This window comes from Pongo abelii, chromosome 5 (genome assembly GCF_028885655.2).
Source record: "Pongo abelii isolate AG06213 chromosome 5, NHGRI_mPonAbe1-v2.0_pri, whole genome shotgun sequence".
In the NCBI taxonomy this organism is placed as follows: Eukaryota; Metazoa; Chordata; class Mammalia; order Primates; family Hominidae; genus Pongo; species Pongo abelii.
The window spans coordinates 161876658-161897678 of NC_071990.2; the positions used below are offsets into that span (position 1 = coordinate 161876658).

General features: G+C 41.1%; 1 protein-coding gene across 2 annotated transcripts in view; it reads left to right on the forward strand.

Moving 5' to 3' along the window:
* The window catches only part of SLC22A1 (solute carrier family 22 member 1), a 43474-nt gene extending 26838 nt beyond the window's left edge, over positions 1-16636 (forward strand). The window contains exons 8-11 of one of the 2 annotated variants that reach the window (XM_002817545.5): positions 1525-1633; positions 12719-12831; positions 13899-13998; positions 16447-16636. In XM_002817545.5, coding sequence (XP_002817591.2) covers positions 1525-1633; positions 12719-12831; positions 13899-13998; positions 16447-16513 — 389 coding nt within the window. In that variant the 3' untranslated portion in view covers positions 16514-16636. The remainder of the gene's footprint in view (positions 1-1524; positions 1634-12718; positions 12832-13898; positions 13999-16446) is intronic. The other variant, XM_002817546.5, reaches the window with a different exon arrangement.
* The last annotated feature ends 4385 nt before the right edge of the window (positions 16637-21021 follow it).

The window sequence follows — 21021 nt, forward strand, 5'->3', positions numbered from 1 at the left end:
TGGCTGGCAGGTATCTAGGTCCTAAGATCTCAACCATGAGCAAAACAGAGAGAGTTCCTGCTCCATGGAGCTGACATTCCAGATGGAAAAGAGAAGGATGTCAGTGCTTTCTACAATGGGCACAGGAGGCCTGAAGAGGCCTAAATGAAGTGGGAAGAGCCATGTAAAAATCTGGGGAGAGTTTTCTGACATGTGCAAGGCCCTTGGGGTGAGAAGAGTGTGGCATTGGAGGGACTGCTCAGGATCTGGGGACAAGGGTCAGGCAAGCTCATGGGGACGCTGTGGACTTTATCCCAAGAGTGGTAGGAAACCACTGGTGGCTTTGAGCAGAGGTGGACTTGACCCAACTTCAGTCCGAACTGGGTCCCTCTGCCTGCTGTGATGAGTGGCCCTGGTGGTGCAGAGTGGAGACATGGTTAGTTCTCTGAGGCCTGGGATGCTGTTCACCTCTGGTCAAGCATCACCAGGCTAAAGACCTGTGAACGAGGACCTCCCTGGAGGCACTGTGGAGTGAACTCCTTGCCTTTTATCTTTTAGAAGCTAGATGAGGTGTGGTCCTTAACGGAAGGCTCAGCTTGGCTTCTGTATCAGGGCTGAGAGCTGCAGGAGGCAGAGAGACTGTGTTGCACCCATGAGATGGGTGAGGGGCACTCTCATTTGGATCCTTACACTGGCTGAGTGAAATGAAGCAAGACTTCCATAAATAGCCAGTATCTGGGGACAAGGGTCAAGCTGATGTTGTGTCTGTGACCCCAGAGGCCTTTATAGTGAGCTGGTGTGTCACAGGGTCCCTTGCATTTCAGTGCTGGGGGTAACCCATGCAGAGCAGATGATGGTGGTTATTAAGGATCTGAGCTTCTTTCCAATGAAGCCAAATTCTTTGATCATTCTCAATAGGGAGAGGGCTTTCTGGGCCTTCAGGTGGTCAAGAACCCCATAGCAGCCTGCCAGCATGAAACAAGGGCTCACTTCCCTAATTCTCAGCCTCTGAGACTATTATGAAAGGTGTTTTGGTTAAAACTGTATTGGAAACAAATATTAAATTGAGGATTAGAAATCTGTTTTGTTAGTTTGGGAACTACTACTAGAGGGATTATGTTTATTGAGTACTTTCTGTGTTTCAGGCACTGAACTAGCAATGGATACTATCATATAATAAATAAAAAGCCAACTTTAAAATTCTGTGGTCACAGTGGGCATTTGACATACATCAGCTCTAAGTCTCATGACGATCTATAAGCTGGGTGTCATTATTCCCATTTTACAGCCCAGGAAACCAAGCTGAAATTCAAAAAGCCCATTCTTTCCCCTGCACAATGGAGTCTTCTTGAATATGTCATCATCAACTCTGCAAATCTCTTGAGACTCAGTTTACTTATCTAAAAATGAAAAAGTTAGATAAGACAAACTTCCAGGCCCCACCAGCTCTAATAGTCCAAGCATGACCCACCGTGGCCTCTCGCAGTAACTCAGGGAACGAAGCCCCCATCCACCACCCACACCCTCTTTGTACTTCCTTTCCAGACCTGCACTGGTTAAACCTCATAATCATGTGTGTTGGCCGAATGGGAATCACCATTACAATACAAATGATCTGCCTGGTGAATGCTGAGCTATACCCCACATTCGTCAGGTGAGTGCATGGAACAGGGGTAGCTAGTGAAATGGCTGTGAACCCACCAGCTCAGTGGGAACCAACATCTCCAAGGTGCTTCCTCAAGATACCCCCAAGCATTGCTCAGTTTGGACATTGAGTGACATTGTTAAGAAATCATGTTCAGAGAGATGCGGTTAAGCATCAAGAGAGGGTCAACCCATAATTATAGCAGAGAATGTGAAAGGGACCCTGTGAGCTGACGGATGGGGTCAAAGTTGTTCTGTACATACAACAAGTACCAGAACAAAAGGTGTAGAGAAGTGAGTACTGGACAGGGACTTGGGAAACCTGTGTTGTAGCCCTGTCCTTGGCACTAATTGATTGTATAAACATCAGCCATTTCATCGACACTTCTGGGCATCATTTTCTTAAACAGCTGACATTTGTATAGTGACACGCGTGTATTTCCATACGTGTGATTCCCTTAAATTTGTTCTTGGGTATGATCATCCCCATTTTACGTATGAGGAAGCTGTGATTTAGAAAGGGAAAGAAGCGTTGCAGGGGTCAGACAGCTAGAAAGAAGCAGGGCTGGGGCAAGGACCACATCTCCCTGACCTGGAACCCTGTGGTTTTTCCATTATGGCACATTACAGTTCTGTAAACTGGGGAACTTTTCAAAATTGTGGAAAAATATACATAATGTGAAATTTACCATCTTAGCCACTTTTAAGCGTACAGTTCAGTAGTGTTAAGTACCTTCACACAACCAAGCTCCAGAACTCTTCATCTTGCAAAACAGAGACTCTGTACTCATTAAACAGTAACTCCCCATACTCTCCACCCTCCAGCGCCTGACAACCGCCTGTCTACTTTCTGTTTCTATGAGTTTGGTTACTTTAGGTACCTCATATAAGTGGAATCATGTAGTATTTGTCTTTGTATGACTGGCTTAGATCACTTAGTGTAACGGCCTCAAGGTTCATGTATGTTGTAGCATGTGCCAAAATTTTCTTCTTTTTAAAGGCTGAGTAATATTCCATTGTACATATATACCACATTTTGTTTATCCATTCATCTGTCAATGGACACTTGGGATGCTCCACTTCTTGGCTATTGTGATTAATACTGCTATGGACATGAATGTACAAATATCTCTTCAAGATACCTTTCAATTCTTTGGGGTGGAATATGCAGAAGTGGAATTACTGGATCATAATGTAATTCTATTATTAGTTTTTTGAAGGAACTGCCATGTTTTTTTTCCATAATGGCTGCACTATTTTACATTCCCACCAACAGTTCACAAGGGTTCCAGTTCCTCCACATCCTTGCCAACACTTGTTAATTTCTGTTTGTCTTTTTGATAGTAGCCATCCTAATGGGTTTGAAGTGTTATCTCATTGTGGTTTTGATTTCTCTGATGATTAATTATGTTGATCAACTTTTCATGTGCTTGTTTGCTATTTGTGTATTTTCTTTGGAGAAATGTCTACTCAAGTCCTTTCCCCATTTTTGAACTGGTTTTGTTGTTGTTGAGTTGTAGCAATGGTTTATATAATCTGGAGATTAACCCTTTATCAGGTACATAATCTGCAAATATTTCAGCCCATTCCATAGGTTACCTTTTCATTCTGTTGATTGTGACCTTTGATGCACAGAAGTTTTTGATTGTAATGTAGTCTAATTTATCTCTTTTTACTTTTGTTGCTTTTTCTTTTGGTGCTGAAGAACTTATTTTTTTAAAAAAATCAAGTTTATTGAGGTATAATTGACAGAGTAAAATTCACTGCTTCTAACATGCAGTTAGATTAGTTTGATGACACACACACACACACACTCACACACACACACTCACACACACACACACTCACACACACTCACACACACATGTATATATAGTCATTTAGCCACTGCCATGATTGAAATAGAGACTATTTCCATCACCCCCAAAAGGTTCTTCGTGTCTCTTTGCAGTCAATCCCCTTTTCTTCTCACCTCCAGACCATGCAGTTTTCGCTTTTCCAGAATGAGCTGTAAATGAAATAATAGGGCATCTCACCTTTTGTGTTTGGCTTCCTTCACTTAGCATGATGAAACTCACCCACTTGTTGGATGTATCAGTGTTTTGCTTGTTGTTGCTGCATAGTACTCCAGCGTGTGAATGTCAGTGTGCCACAATTCATACACTGTTTAGCTATTCACCACTTGAGGGACATTTGGACTGCTTCCTTCAGAGTGATTCTGATGCAGATGCTATAGACATTTGGGTACAGGCCTTTGGGTGGATACATGTTTTCATTTACGTTGGCTTAAAAACTCAAGAGTGGGATTGTTAGGTCATATGGTAAGTGTGTGTTTAATTCTATGAGAAACTGTCAGACCATTTTCCGAAGTGGCTGTGCCATCTTGCATTCCCACCAGCCATGTTTGAGGAATCCTGTCATTCCACATTCTCATCAGTGTTTGGTGTTGTCAGCTTTTTTTTTTTTTTTTTGAGATGGAGTTTCATTCTTGTTGCCCAGGCTGGAGTGCAGTGGCGTGATCTCGGCTCACTGCAACCTCTGCCTCCCAGGTTCAAACGATTCTCTTGACTCAGCCTTTTGAGTAGCTGGGACTACAGGCATGCACCACTGCGCCGGGCTAATTTTTTGTACTTTTAGTAGAGACAGGGTTTCACCATGTTAGCCACGCTGGTCTTGAACTCCTGACCTCAGATGATCTGCCCACTTTGGCCTCCCAAAGTGTTGGGATTACAGGCATGAGCCACCGCACCTGGCCTGGTGTTGTCAGCTTTCTAAAAGTCATTTTGGTAGGTAATGGTATTATTGTGACTTTACTTTTCCTAATTACTAATAATGTTGAGTATCTTTGCCTGTACTTATTGCCTTCTGTATCTTGGAAGACTTAGTTTTAAATGAAGATTATGTTAATTGTAAAAGTAACCACTTTACTTAAAGTTCCAAGAAATTCTAGTTTGTTAGAAATTCCATATGTTACCTTAAACTTTTTCCTCTGTATACATTGTTTCTTCTCCTTATGTCATCATACCAGTAGTTTCTAGGAAATACCCCAGCTCCCTAATCTCATCTTATACATGAACAGTGCTCTGAGCCCTTCAGTAAAGCCAGAAGACACCAGGATGGCCTTGATTCACTCTTTCCTGACTAATCCTTTATTAAGAGGCCATGTCTGAGACTCTCATTGGTAAAAAGTTACTTGGACTGAGTACGGGAGATGAAGGCATATTAAAGAGAAAACCTTCTATATTTGGCAGTTCTGAGCCCAGAGTCTAAAATAGCCAGGCCAAACAATTCCATTGTCATGGCCACCAGGCCAAGGGGACTGACTCAAAATGTAAACTGTGAAAGGTATTGAGTGCGTAGTTCTCTAGGGAGAAAGGCCAAGTAACCCATCCCCGAGGAGCCCGTGACCACTGCTCAGAGAGCCGGTGGGAGAATCATTCTCATTCACTAGGGAGGGAAGCTAGATGTTCAGAAAAAACTCTCAACTTCTCACACACGCACACACAGAAGGTAAGGCAGTCATTCAAGTTCCAATATTTCGAATCAATGGAATAAAATTTAATTTGCAGAGAAGGGATAATTTCTGTGACTTTATTACTTTATAAGCACTCCAAGTTTAGACAGTGTCTATGTAAACCATTTTGACCCCGCCTCTGTTCCAGGCAGTTTCAGATTTGGACTGTTCTGCTCCTCTTCACTTCGTGCAGCACGTGTTGTAAGAACATTCATTTGGCATTAATACCCACTGCCTTGTTTTGAAAATGATCTTTCCATTTTTATCTCCTCACCTTCTTATGAGCTCCTTGAAAACAGAAACCACATGTCATGTCATACTCCTCTGTACCTCACAGAACTATTCCACAGCCAGACTCACTACATGCTGTAGAATGACTCAATGAATGAAGTACCGCAAACATCTGAATTTTAAATAAGGGGCCTAGTTCCCTACTTTTTCTAGCTTCCATGTGCTTGCCATTTTTTTCCTTTTTAACAATAATTTTTTTAAAATAGTAAAAAATAATGGTGTCTTTTCTTGCACCTCTTAGAAATCACACAAAAGCTATTAGAAGAATGAGGGAAAATGCAAACGCGTTTGAAACTAGGATAATGCGAAAAGACAATGTACAAGAGGAAGGACTGCCTAGTGTGTGAGGTCTAAGGGGGTCCAAGAAGATTCCAGGAAAGGACCCCTGTGGCAGCAAATCATAGGCGAGGCCAGCAGCTTTCCAAAGTAGACAGCGTGCCTTGAAGGGTGTGACCCATGGTCCCTTGTTTAGAGGAATGAATGATGGGTGCATGGGCTGGAGGTGGAAGCTCCCTTCCCTGGACATTGTATGGCTGAAGGTGAAGCAGGGAGGGCAAGGCTGTAAAAGAAGATATGCTGGAACTTGCAGACAGCAGTTACTGAGAGGCGGGTGGAGGAGACTGGTTCCACACCGTCAGCCCCTGTAGATCAGGAATAAGTGAGCCAAAAGCATCTAATCACATACAACCCTGATCAAAGAAAGAATTTCTACTAGCCCAGAACATGGCCTGGCTGCTTCCCCACAGACCCTTCTAGAAATGGCTGATAGAGGAAGAAATCACAGTATGAAAAGACGAGTAATAAACAAAAAAGTAATTCGTTCAGGAGCTACACAAACATATCATGAGATAAAGGGGGAAAGGAGCAGAAAAAGCAAAAGGCAAATGAAGAATACATACCAGAAAAATGTAACAACATAGATCAAAGTTCTAACCACATATACTACCAAAATGTAAAGTATTAATAAATGAGTCATCTCTATAAAAATAAGAGTTTAAAGCAGAGGTATAGTTCTAGAGAGAATATCTGGCAAGACAATGAAGACACTGAAGCTGTCTTAGGAAAGAAACAGAAAAGAAAAATTAAGAAGTGGAGAAATTCTTGCATTTGAGAAATGAAAAACCAATTTGAACACAATGCAAAGGAGAATAAATTCAGTGAGGGAAAGGCAAGACAGGACTAAGAGTTGCAAAGTAAAATGGACATAAGAAATAAGCAGAGTTTAATCAGGGCATGGTGGCTCACGCCTGTAATCCCATCACTTTGGGAGGCCGAGGTGGGCGGATCACTTGAAGCCAGGAGTTCGAGACCAGCCTGGCCAACATGATGAAACCCCGTCTCTACTAAAATTACAAAAATTAACTGGGCGTGGTAGTGCATGCCTATAGTCCAAGCTACTCAGGAGGCTGAGGCAGGAGAATCACTTGCAGTGAGACAAGATCGAGCCACTGCACTCCAGCCCGGGCAGGGAGACTTTGTCTCAAAAAAGAAGAAAAAAAAAAGAATAAATAAGTAGAGTTTCAAAGGTTCTATGTATGTATGTATGTATGTATATAGTCCATAACCCTTTTGGTAAAAAAAAAAGATACATATACACCCCCCGCCCACACATATACACAATAAATATACTTCAGGAATACATCTGAAAATAAAAGAATGCTTGAATCTATAAATTAAAGGGACACATGTAACAGAAAAAACTGACCCAGTGAACAATATTAGGACATATTTTTATTTGGTTACTATACTTTAAAGATAGACAAAGAGTCACCAAGTAGCCAGGCTGAAAGTGTGTCACTTATATAAGGAGAACAAATTGTTATCATTTGATGAAGACAGTCAATGCCTGCAGTGACCTCAAGAAATAAAGTGCAATCCGATGATTTTTATTATTATTTTTTTGAGACAGGCTGGAGTGCAGTGGCATGATCTCAGCTCACTGCAACCTCTGCCTCCCCTGCTCAAGTGATTCTCCTGCCTCAGCCTCCTGAGTAGCTGGGATTACAGGCATCTACCACCACGCCCGGCTAATTTTGGTATTTTTAGGAGAGATGGGGTTGGTCAAGCTGGTCTCGAACTCCTGACCTTAGAAGATCTGCCTGCCTCGGACTCCGAAACTGCTGGGATTACAGGTGTTAGCCATCATCCCCGAATCCAGTGAATTTTATCCAACCAAGCTCTCATTTCTATATAAAAGCATAGCCAATCACTTAAAAATATCTCAAATAATATGGTTCCTATGATCCTTTCCCAAAAAAGTTGTTAGAAAAAAAATTCAGTAAGTACAGTGACGGAGTAATGTGTCAGAATTATTGGTAGTGATCATTGAAATTGATATTAAAACGAGTGTGTTTTTGGCTACAAAACAGAATATAATATCACAAATCTGAAAATAAAGAGATGTTATAACTCACAAAGACTGAAAACAGAAAAGAGAGAGAATGTTGGAGATGGTGTAATACACTGATTTCTTCAATACACTTGTTTTTTGGAAAAGTGTATCATTAAAAACTGACAAGTATAATGAGTTCAGCAGCAATATATTTTTAAAAACTGATAAGTAATATCCTAGGTATATTTTAAGATATAAAGGAAAACACTAAAAGTAATCATATAATCAACTGGATCAGGTCATGAAGGGATGGTTTGAGGAGGAAGCAGAAATATACCAATTTTATGATTGTTCATAATAGGAAGTTAATTAATACTGTCTAAAGAAATAGGGTATTAATTATATAAGGTTATACTGGTAATCATTTGACTAAAAATACAGTCCTTCCAAATTATCAGGAAAAATACAGATAACCAACACATACTAAAAATAAAAGACACCAGAAGCAATAAAAAGCCCTGGTGTGAATAGATGACAGAATATGAATAAATGACAGCATTGATATGACAGAACTGACATCATAGAGTTAAGACCAAACATTTCTGACATTTAAATAAATGAAAAGAGGCTTAACTCCTTTATTGGAAAAAATAAGATGACACCCTAGCTTGATTACAAAGCAAAATCCAACAATATGCTGCATATATGAAGTATAACTTTTCCTCAGAAAAGCTAAAAAAGAAAGAATGCACAAAAGCATACGAGGGAAATATATAGCAAGTGCCATAATCTAATCAAAGTTGAATTTATGGGAAAAGGTACTAAATAAGATAAGGAGGGCCCTAAATAATGATAAAGAAGGAATCCTGAATGGTTTTAAAGGGGGATTTTATAAAATATTTAATACATAGAAAATTCCAATAAAATTTAAATTGCTCTGAAGCATAGAAAAAGAAGGAAATTTTCCAAGTTTAAAAAATGAATTAGCATAATATTGGTACCAAAGAACAACAAAGATAAAGGAAACAAGGAAACTACAGACAAATATTTATGCATATTGATCAAGAAATCCTAAACAATGTATTATCAAACAGTGGAGAATACTAAAATAATTACTATTCTATGTCTAAGATGAATTACTCCAGGAGTGCAAAGATGGCTCAATATTAGAAAATCTCAGAATATAAATCATATTTATAAGTCTAAAAAGAAAAATTATTATTATCTCCATTGATACTGAAAGGCATTCAATAAAATTTCCACCTCTACACTTGTTTTAAAAATTTCTAAGAGATGATATAACCATTTATATCATCAGGAAATAGGTAGTGGAGGGAGGGATTGGGAAAGAAATAGAAATATATGAATTTTGTAATTAGTCATTGTAGGGAGTAAGAAATTATGCAAAGAATTGCAATAGAAGAAGCTTAAAAGTAATACCCTAAAGGATAGAACTTTTTCTGATTTATTATTCCTATTTTAATCATGTTTTCAAAACAAAGCTCAAGATTGTTTCTAGGAATACAAAATCGAGCATGGAACAAAGTGAAATTTACAATTTCTGACATCCAATAAAAAATTACTGGGCATACAAAGAAGTAGGAAAAGAGAACCTATCTTGAGGAGAAAAATAAATCAATTCAAACTGACCTAGAAGTGGCACAGATGATAGAATTAGTGGACATGAACATTAGAACAGTTATGATACCTATATTCTCTATGTTTAAGAAGCCAGAGTAAAGATTAAGCATGTTAAGTAGAGATAAGGAAAAAAAAATTTAAGTCCCAAATTAAACTTCTAGAGATAAAAACACAATGTCTGAGATGAAAAATACACCACGTGAGTTAACAGCAGATTAAACATTATGGAAGAAAAGATTAGTGAACTTGAAGATAGCAATTGAAACTATCAAAAAGGAAAGACAGAATCAGTGAACTGTGATACAGTTCAATGAATGTAATTGGAGTCTGTAGAAGTGAGTAGGAGGGGTTAATAGAGAGATAGAAATAATGCTGAAAATTTCTTCAAATCTGATGAAGACTTCAAATATATAGATCTAAGAATCTCAATAAATACTAACCACAAAAAAAATCAAGAAAGGCACATCATAAAAATCTTAAAAAGACCAGCCTGGGCAACATGGTGAAACCTTCTTTCTACAAAATATACAAAAGTTAGCTGGGTGTGGTGGTGTATGCATGTAGTCTCAGCTACTATGGAGGCTGAGGTAGGAGGCTTGCTTGAGCCCAGGAGGTGGAGGTTGCAATAAGCCAAAATCACGCCACTGCACTCCATCCTGGGCAACAGGGCAAGACCCTGTCTCAAAACAAAAACAAAAACAAAACAAAAACCTTAAAAAGCAATCAGAGAAAAAAAATATCACAAATAGGAACAAAGATAAGAATGAGAGAAAATTTCTCCTTGGAAATGATACAAACAAGAAGGTGGTAGAACAACATCTTTAAAGTACTGAAAGAAAGAAAAGAAACTGCCAATCTAAAATTCTTGACCCAGCAAAAATACTTTCAAAAATGAATGGAAAATAAAGACTTTCAAACTTACAAAGTCTGAAAGAATTAATCACCAGCAGACTTATACTACAGGAAATATTAGTCTTGAAGTTCTTTCAGAAAAAATGAAAACAGTATCAGATGGAAATCTACATCTACACAAAAAAATGAAGAGCACTGAAAATGATAACTACATGAGTAAATGGAAATTTTTTTTTTCTGGTTGTTTTCTTTAAAAGACAATCAACTGTTTAAAGCAGGGATTGGCAAACTTTTCCTCTACAGAGCTGGATAGCTAATGTTTTAGGCTTTGTGGATCACATACAGTCTCTGTTGCATATTATTCTTTCTTTCTTTCTTTTTTTTTTTTGAGACGGAGCCTCGCTCTGTTGCCCAGGCTGGAGTGCAGTGGTGCGATCTCAGCTTACTGCAAGCTCCACCTCCCAGGTTCACACCATTCTCCTGCCTCAGCCTACCGAGTAGCTGGGACTACAGGTGCCTGCCACCACACCCGGCTAATTTTTTTTTTTTTTTTTTGTATATTTTTAGTAGAGAAAGGGTTTCACCATGTTAGCCAGGATCGTCTTGATCTCCTGACCTCGTGATCCACCCTCCTCGGCCTCCCAAAGTGCGGGATTACAGGCGTGAGCCACCGCGCCTTGCCTAAAAAACCTTTTAATCATGTAAAAACCATTTCTAACTCAAAGCTAAAAATGCTGTCTTTGGCCTGTGGGCTATAGTTTGCCAATCAAAACAATAATCACAATGTGTTGTGCAAAGGCTGGGAGGGAAGAAATATAAGTATACTATTGTAAGGTTCACATATAATCTGTGAATGTTACAATATTTCTTGAAGTTACTGTGATCAAAGAGTTAGGTTTTCTGTAAACCTAAGTCAAAAATTAAAAAACAAAATAATTATAGCTGTTAAGTCAACACAGAAGATAATGTGAAATCATTTAAAATAATTTATAAGAAGGCAGAAAAAGAAATAAAGGGTTACAGAGGACAAACAGAACAGAAAGAAAACAAATAGCAAGATGATAGATTTAAACTCAATCATATCAGTAATCACAAGAAATATAAATGGTCTAGACACTCTAGTTAAAAGTAAGAGATTGTCAGATTGGACAAAAAAGTGAAACACAACCACATGCTGTCTACAAGAAACTGACTTTAAATATAAGGGGAGAAAGATAGTTTAAAAGTGAAAGGATGGAGAAGGATATTTTATGCTAATACCAATCAAAAGCAAGCTGGAGAGGCTATAATAATATCAGATAGTGTAGATTTCAAGCAAAGAACATTACCAGAGATGAAGAGGGTCATTTCAAGTAGATAGTTTCTCTACATGTTTCCCCACTAACTTTCTTTCCTCAATTCCTCAATACCTTCTATCTACCCTTCCCTATCTTTCCATGCATCAGGGGGTTCTCTAGTGGAGACTCTCTTCCTCCCATCTCTTAACACCTGCTCTGAGCATCCCCAGCAACTCCTCAGGTGGAAAAAGCTACTAGTCACAGTTTAAATCTCATTCTCCCAAGAAAATGCTCATCTTAGCACAGACCAAAGCTTGCAGCCACAGGAAAGGAGCTCTAAGTTAGAATTTCAGTGATTAGTCTTATCATTCTCAACAACTACAAATTCAGCACCAGATTATCCTCATCAACACTGCAGATCCCCCATAGTGCTAGTGCTAGAAGCTGGAATCCATGTTTTTCTTGGGAAGATCTACTTAAGGCCTGTTGCCCTGTGCAGCAAATCTCTGGGTCACACGCATAAGGAACCACATTCATTGACCCTTAACCAATGAACGCCAATGGCAGATCCCTCATTCTGATTAGGTCTCCTTTCTTCCCCATGTGCCTCCTCTAAGGGTCACTTGTTGGCTGTTGACGTGATGGGTTGGTTAGTCAGTCCCTGGTGCAGATCAGTCAGGATTTCCCTCCTGGCTTGACCCTGCTCCCAGGGTCTTAGGGCTGGAAAGGGTCCAAATCCCACTAAACTCAGTCACTCCCAGACATTGTGCTTTCCCACAGGTGATGACAGGTCATGGACCTAGAACAGGAGTGAGGTAAAATTGAAGTTTAGAGCAGGGAGCATGTGTTCTTTTCATCTTTGTAAGGCTTGTAGCGGTTCTTCAGGAATTATACACCTAAGAGCTAAATATTTGAATGTATAGTTAAAAAGAGGTAGGCTCTCTGCCATTGCATGGGCAATGGATGGCTCATACCCACTTTCACTCTAGCCTGTTACCTCCTCTCAATACCCTCTGGGCTGGTCCTCATGGTTCCTCCCGACCCCTGCAGTTTTCTTCTGAGGTGCTGAGCACTGGACACCCGCAGCAAGCTGCAGGTATTGGCATTGTGTTTGTTTTAGCATCAGGTTAACATTTGGAAAAGTGAATCACAGAATTATCATATTTTTTGTCCTTTGTATTTTATCAGGAATCTCGGAGTGATGGTGTGTTCCTCCCTGTGTGACATAGGTGGGATAATCACCCCCTTCATAGTCTTCAGGCTGATGGAGATTTGGCAAGCCTTGCCCCTCATTTTGTTTGGTAAGATTTTGTGGAGCATATATCATTCCTTCTTTTGCAGCTCGGCAGTGGGCTCAGCATGGGTGGAACTGAGTGTGAGTACTCAGTCATATTTGTTAAGTGAAGGGAATGATATCTCTCAGTGAGTTTACAGAAGGCAAGGATGGTGCATGCTCTTGGGATGTCTTCTGGCTTATTCTGTCTTGCTTCATGGGAAAGATAAGAAGCCATTCCTGGGATATGGGTCGGAGATTTCCATCCTCTGGCTCTGGACTCCAATCATTCATACTACAGGACAGAATATGAGAGGCCTTTTGACATAGTCTCCTGATAAATCTAATCACCAATTCTTACACATTTAACATACAATTGCTAGAGTCTTGAAGATGCTGAGTTATCACCTGTCTTCTGTATCTAGATCTTAACAATTGAGAACACTCACAAGGAGATGAGTGGGAATCAAAGTTCCGTATCAGCTTTCTTCCTGATACAGTTGGATGAGAGAAGGGAGAGGGGATTCCTACTTACCTCTCCAAACCTAGGCCAGGGAACTTCCAAGACCCTGCTTACGCACTTGATAGAAGGCAACAGTTGCTGGTTGTTTGCAGAGCCAGCCATGCCTGGGCACAGTTGAATACAAAAAGAGGGGTGGAGGAAGAGATAGGGAAAGGGAGAAAGGAAGAAGGAGGGAGAAAGGGAAGTAGAAGGCGAAGGGAAAAAAGAGGGAGAAAAGAGTGATGTGAGGGGTCTACCCTGCCCACGTATAGACAGTGATCTATAGCTAATTCTATGTGTATATGTACCCCAATCAACAAATCCCCAAATACTTAAACATCAGTTACTATGGAACTTTATACTTCTATAGAAGTAAAATGAAGGCAATGTTTCCTTTACTTACTCTGACATTTCCCCAGTTATCCTATTGATTTAATTTTCTTTTATAAATGTTCCCGACTTTTTTTCTTTTAAAAAAATAGTATCTCTCCCATCTGTGTTGTCTCTTCCTCTCTTTGGCTGGCTGTGATTATTTCTGTAAATTACATTGGCTGTGCTCTAATGGCTCCATTTGCAATCTGTTTCCTTTGAAGCGGTGTTGGGCCTGCTTGCCGCGGGAGTGACGCTACTTCTTCCGGAGACCAAGGGGGTCGCTTTGCCAGAGACCATGAAGGACGCCGAGAACCTTGGGAGGTGAAGCCCATGGTGTCCAGGACTCTGAGGCCCATGAGTCTGACACGCCCTCCAAAAGCGGCCTAATAGCACTCCACCATTCTCCATTTCCTCTATCTTAAAAGTTTAGGAGAGCTTTACAGATATTTGTATGTCTTTTTATTACTCCCAGAACTGCTATGAGGGAAAAAAAGCCATGATAGCCACTGACTTTATGTAAGAAAATAATGAAGAGCATGACTTGACAGTTATCTGTTCTCAAGTGCATGGCAGAGAATGATTTTTCTGTGATGTTGGTTGTGGTGCACCAAGATCCCTAGCTCACCCCAAGAGTTAATGACTCTGAGTGGGGAACATTTTAAAATCAATCTTCTGTCCTCTGAGCAATTGTTGTCTCAGATTCTTTAGTAACTTTCTTCACAAAATTCTTTTGACAGAGAGCAAGGTTTGCTGGAGTTTCATATTCTAGTCTTAGAGCAATAAAAAAGGAAAGGAAGGAACAGTGCTTGGTGAGGTGATCTCTCTCAGGATCCTTTACAGGCTTAGTTCTATGGATTCCACAGCAAGGATGCATGTGTCCTCGTGAACAGAGAGAGAAAAGTCTATGCAGTCCTACAGACTTATGTTTGAACCTAGGTCACCTGACTCAGTAGGCCATGTGACTTTGGGAATGTCATTGAACCCTATGGAGCTTTCTTTTTCATTTAATTTCCATGACTCCAAAATAGTCACAATAATACTTAATTTACAGAGTTTCTATAAAGATCTAATCAGATTAAGTAGGTGACAGTGACTAATCCATTGCCTGGCACATAGTAGGTGTTCAATAGAGCTCAGATTTTCTCCATTCTTCTTGCAAATTGTGCTATTTCCCCAGTGATCCTCAAAACTAAGTGTGTAGAAGAAGCACGAAAGGAACATGCTAAAATGCTAGATTCCTTGGCCTTCTTGGTTTTTGGTTTAGAATGTGAATGATGCAACTCAGGAATCTGTTTTAATAATCTCTGCCAACAATGCACATGCAGATATGCACTCTGTACACTTCACTTAGGGAAATTCTAGATTTCTCAGTACTGATAAGGGCAAAACACTATTTTAACAGTAAATACATTTTCTAGTTGCTGATGATTTCCTTCTTTTTGATCCCAAATGTTGTGTTATCTGATTTAAAGATATTTCATTTTAGTTTGTTGACAGCCACTTTGTTGTCTTTTTTTTTCTTTTTTTTGACTTGGAGTTTCCCTCTTGTTGCCCTGGCTGGAGTGCAATGGCACTACCTTGGCTCACCACAACCTCCGCCTCCCAGGTTCAAGCAATTCTCCTGCCTCAGCCTCCTGAGTAGCTGGGATTACAGGCGCGTGCCACCATGCCCGGCTAATTTATTATTTTTAGTAGAGACAGGTTTTCTCCATGTTGGTCAGGCTGGTCTCGAACTCCTGACCTCAGGTGATCCGCCCATCTCAGCCTCCCAAAGTGTTGGGATTACAGGCGTGAGCCACCACGCCTGGCCTGGTAGTCTTTTAAGCTGTTCTGTTTAATCCCTTCACTCCCTCATCCTAGTCATTCCCGCCCTGCCAGGAGAGGCGGGTGCTGCTGCCCAGAGCCCTGAACCCCCTGTGCATCCTTCATTCTTGACAATACTCTTCACACATTATAATAATTGTTTATTTCATTGTCTGTCGTCTCTACTATACTAATTCCATAAATAGTAGCCACAGTCTATGGCCAGAGTGATCATGCTGATTACTCCTTCTTCCCCACTTGCAAGGGGAGAATGTCAGGAATGGAAGTGACTGTAACTCTAGCTAAGCTTCACTGTGTGTGTGTCAGCCTCCCTGAAAGCTCATGTGCATTTCACCGAATCCTCCCAAAACACTGGGAGGCAGCTTCTATAGTTATCAGACCCATTCCACAGATGAAGGAGATAATGACATGTATCCCCAAAATCACCGGATTCAAAATGAGTTAGCCAGGAACATGATCAACCTTCTACTTCAGGGCTTGTCTGACTCTTTCTGGAAAGGGCCAGACAGTAAATATTTCAGGCTTTGGGACCCCGTGGTCTCTCTTGCCACTACCCAGTTCTGCCCCTGCATTGGAAAAGCAGCCATAGACAATGCATGAAGGAATGGTTGTGTCTGGATTCCAGTAAAATGCTATTTATGGATGTTGAAATTTGAATTTCATGTAATTTTTTAAGTGTCTTGAAATATTTTCATTTTTTCCAACTATTTAAAATGTAAAAACCATTTGTAGCTCACAGGTTGTACAAAAACAGGCTATAAGCTCGAAAGGGGCCACAGGCTGTAGTTTGCTAAGCCCTTTTCTTCTTTGTTGTTTGCCATCCTTACTTTCTCTTTATCTTGACACTTATTCATTTCTTTGTACAACTTTGCAACAGTTTCATCATCAACAAACTGATTGCTTATTTATTTATTGTAACTTCAACTTTTAATTTTGTTGTTACAGAAAAGCAAAGCCCAAAGAAAACACAACTTACCTTGAGGTCCAAACCTCAGAACCCTTGGGCACCTGAGAGAGATGCTTTGCGGCGATAGAGTGTTGGAGGGATGAAGATGGAGTTATCCTCTGCAGAAATTCCTAGATGCCTTCACTTCTCTGTATTCTTCCTCATACTTGCCTATTCCCAAATTAATATCAATCCTAAAGAATGGTTTGTGTGGGCTTTGTCTTATTTTGTTTTCTTTCTTTTAAGTTCTCCAAAGCCCTGGCTATCTTCCACCTGTGCATTCGATCTAGGGAAAGCTGTTGGTGCTATTGGTATCGGGTACTTAATTATCTAAAGGCTTTTGAAGATCAGTAGAATTTATATATTGCTATAAAAGAGGGCTGTGTAACTGGATTCCTAGAATAAGTATTCTAGAAAGAATTTTCTAGAAAGAAAATTGGTTTGATTCACTCTCTGAAAGAAAATGCCTTTGCATTTGTAGGTATCTATATTGGTGAAAGCCTTTCAACATGTAGATTGCTTGGAGAGTACAATCGGCCTTCCATATCTGTAGGTTCCACATCTGTGGATTCAACCCATTGCAGACTGAAAATATTTGGGTAGCTGGGGTTGGTGGCTCACGCCTGTGATCCCAACACTTTGGGAGGCTGAGGCAGGAGGATTGCTTGAGCCCAGGAGTTTTTGACCAGTGTGGGCAACAGTGAGAGCCTGTGTCTACAAAAAAGAGAAAAAAGTTAGCTGGGTGTGGTGGCCCACACATATAGTCCCAGCTATTAGGGAGGCAGAGGTGGGAGGCTCCACCTCTGCAGAAATTCAAGGCTTCAGTGAGCCATGATTATGCCATTGCACACCAGCCTGGGCGACAGAACAAGACCCTTTCTCAAAAAAAAAAAAAAAAAAAAGAAAATATTTGTGCAGATAAGATGGTTGCATCTGCATTGAATGTATACAGACTTATTCTTGTCATTATTCTCTAAACAATACAGTATAGCAACTATTTACGTAGCATTTACATTAAGTATTATAGTTACTCTAGAGATGATTTAAAATATAAGGGAGGAGGTATGTAGGTTATATGCAAAAATGACATCATTTTATATCAAGGACTTGAACATTCTCAGATTTTGGTGTCCATGGGGGTCCTGGAACCAATCCCTGCAGATACTGAGGGGCAACTATAATGATTTTTAGTATGGAAACTCTGCCAGCAAACCATGTCATTGTGACCTTTACATACACATGATAGAATAAAACATGCTCCTCATTCAAACACCAGAAGCACCATGGCCATTTCAGGGAAGATGTCTCTGCCCCCTTGTTCCGGGAATATTTTGTTCTATCTCACTCTTGGTTTTGGTTCTCCTTGGTGATTCTAGAAGGTGAACTCCTGTGCCAACCATGAGATATCACAGTAAATACATCAAAGAGAGTTCACTTCATGATGAGTTATGTGCTTCCTGAACCCTACACCATGATTTTGTTCCTGGAGGACACAAAAAACTTTATTTTAAAGTTTCTTTACCTGTCAGGCAAATCACAAAGATAACAATAGCCAGTCTTCAGAGTATATCAGGAAAAAGCTTCTAATAGGAATTGGAGGCATGGTGAAATACACGTGGTTGTATTATAGACACTTCTGGCCTGATCTAGCTGAGGTCAGTGGTGGCCACAAGGACTTGAGATCACAGAAGTGAGTGCCGAGCAGCACTTTGGTTGTGCTTTGAGAACAGACATTGCTACTTAAAAACTCAAATCTTTGTCCTTGGGAAAAAAAAAACAAAAAATAAAAAACTCTCAATGGTGGAGTGAACCTGGCCCTTCATTTCAGTGTTGGAAGCAATGCCCTTGCTCTGTACTTTATACTTTCTGACGAGAATGATCACACCATTTACTGGTCACAAATATGTAAATTGTAGGCTTTGAATGATGTTTTTCAAATGTGTATTAAAAATGTCCTCTCTAATCTTTCTTAGAATCCTCTTGGCAAAACTTCTGAGGAAGGCCTTAAACAAACAAAAAAAAGTCAACATTAAAAACAGCGACACTCCCTGGTCAAACTTCCTTATGGCTCTGCGGACACATATGAAAAAATTAGCACATGTGCTGTTCTTGCAGGATAAGGCACAGCTAGTGCGTACTTATAGCGCACAGCAGCGTTGGTGCAGGTCACAGTAAGGTTTGTCTGACCAGTCAGGAAGTGGATCTGGGAGAGTGGCAGGACCCCCGCAGGCATGTCTGCTCATGCTCTCCCAAGGGAGGGAGGGAGCGTAATTCCAGGGAGTGGTTTAAAAATGGAGCCGTGGAAACAAAGTGTATTTCATGTTGCCTGATGCATCATGAAGGGGACATTGGGGACCCTTCCCTTCCTGCTTTCCTCCCTGTTGCTGTGACAGAGCCAAAGTCTGTCTTGATAAAAGTGGGGGGTGGTGAAGGGTGTCTGGCAATGTGAAGGCAGAAATAAGTGGGTTGGGGGCCAGATGGCGTTCAGATGCTTGGAAAGGCTGGTAGCTGTGACTCGGGCTTCAGGAAACATACAAAGTTCCTGGTCAGGGCCTTGCTGTGAAATGCCCAGGCCCCTCCTTCAGGGGCAGTGCTGTGGAGTTCCCTGCCATTCCCCAAGCATGTGCCAGGAGCCAGGGGATGCCCCAGTCCTCCTCGGCTGGTAAGAGAGCCCAAAGATAGCCACAGCAACAAATCATGCAAGAATTCTCATAGCAGTGGGGCGCAGTCAGGTGGTGCTGTGAACATTGGAGCAGCACGCCTGACCCTATGCGTAGATGGAGGGGATCTGCAGATCCCTGCAATCACCTCCTCAATCCCGCCCCAACATGTCTTCATGTGGGTCTTGCAATGAAAGAAGTAAAATTTTAGCTTGGTCAGCAAGTGATGGGTGTGGGGGCTGCAGATCAGGAAAGAGCAGGATAGGGTGGTAGCCGGGGGTCTGGCGGTCCAGGGATGGGTGTCTGATGAGAGCAGGAGTGACGGCGATGGGAGGAGGCTGTCACTTTCTGCCTTGTTGCTGAGGACACAGCTTTCTGTCCCGGAAGGAGGGAGGCAGCTTTCTGTCCCGGAAGGAGACTGGACCCTGGCATGAGCTGGATGTGGTTCCAGGGTCTCCTCCACCCTGGAGCAGGGTCCTTGACCATCTGATTCTCTGAGACTCTGCTTCCTTATGGCACCCCGCTCCCAGTGGTTGTGAGGATTCCAGGAGCTGCAGGCTTCCCCCGGCAGAGCCCCAGAGTCAGTGCAGGGGCTGCTGCAGCATCAGGTGGCCTCCCAGCCACCTGGTCTCATGATCAGCAGCTTATGGTGGATTCAATGATCTCCAGCTGAGGAAAGAATGACTGTCCCTTGATGCTTACTCCTTATACCTGGTTGCTAAGGGCAATGTGTCCTAATGTCCATCCCACCTGCACCTCTTCCCAGCAGGTGGCAGGTGAATGTCTGATGTTTTGAGACATCAACAGAGCAGGCAAATTAGAGACCTATTTGACTTAATTTAAGAGATCTCTTACAAAAGGTCATTTATGAGACACATTGTTAAAGACTCAGTCATCGCCACATGGGGAAGTTGAGGAAGCTAAGTTCAGAGATGCCAAATGACTTGTGCTGACAAGCACACAACGGGACCTTGGATTTCCATCTTCTGGGTCAGATTACAGGAGGAGCAAATTAAACAGGAAGCTTGCAAATTAAACAGGAAGGAGGGCGGTTGGAGGGAGCTGGCTTCAAAGGCTGTGTCCTCTTTGGGATGAGCTTCCTGGCATTACTGATTGTGCATTTGTCCCTGGCCCCATGCTGCTGAGCAGGACAGAGGGAAAGCCTCAGTGTGCCCTGGGCAGAGTTTGAAGATCCCATCCCAGAGTGGTGACACTCTTGGCATCCTGTGCTCACTTGCTGATTCTGCTCTTCAGCCTGGACAGTGGCATTTATCCTCTTCCAGGTTTCTGTCTGAGTAGAGCGTTTCATCTTTTTATGCCATTTGTAAAAAGGATGTATACATGGAAACTACATACACATCTACAGTTTCACATACACAGCTACATTCACACGTGGTCTGGTATATGAGGGTATTGGATTAATTTCAAATCTCTCGTTGTAGAGTACGTGCTGCTTTCTCTCACCAATCTCATCATTCAGTTAAAATAAACGCGAGAATCTGGTTGTCTGGAAGTTTTGAGGAATGGCAAATTTGTGACTATAAAAATAATAACAGCTCAGATGTATTCAGAACTTGCTGTGTACTAGCTACTGTCCTAAGCACTTTTTTATATTATCTTGTTAAATGCTCATAACACCTCTATTATATTGGGTAATATTACCTAATTGTAAAGAAAAGGAAACTGAGGCATAAAGCGGCTAAGTGGTTTGCCCAACATCACCAGGTGGTAAGTGGAATAACCTGTAGTCTCACTCCAAAATCCAAGTTTTAAAGCAGGATATTGCATTTCCAACTGACATCTGGGCAATAGCATCTTTATGCATTACTAAGAAAAACCCCAAAACCAAAAAAAAAAAAAATTCATTCTTTTGTAGAGAATTATCCTTTTTTTTTTTCCTTTGTGTGAAGTCTT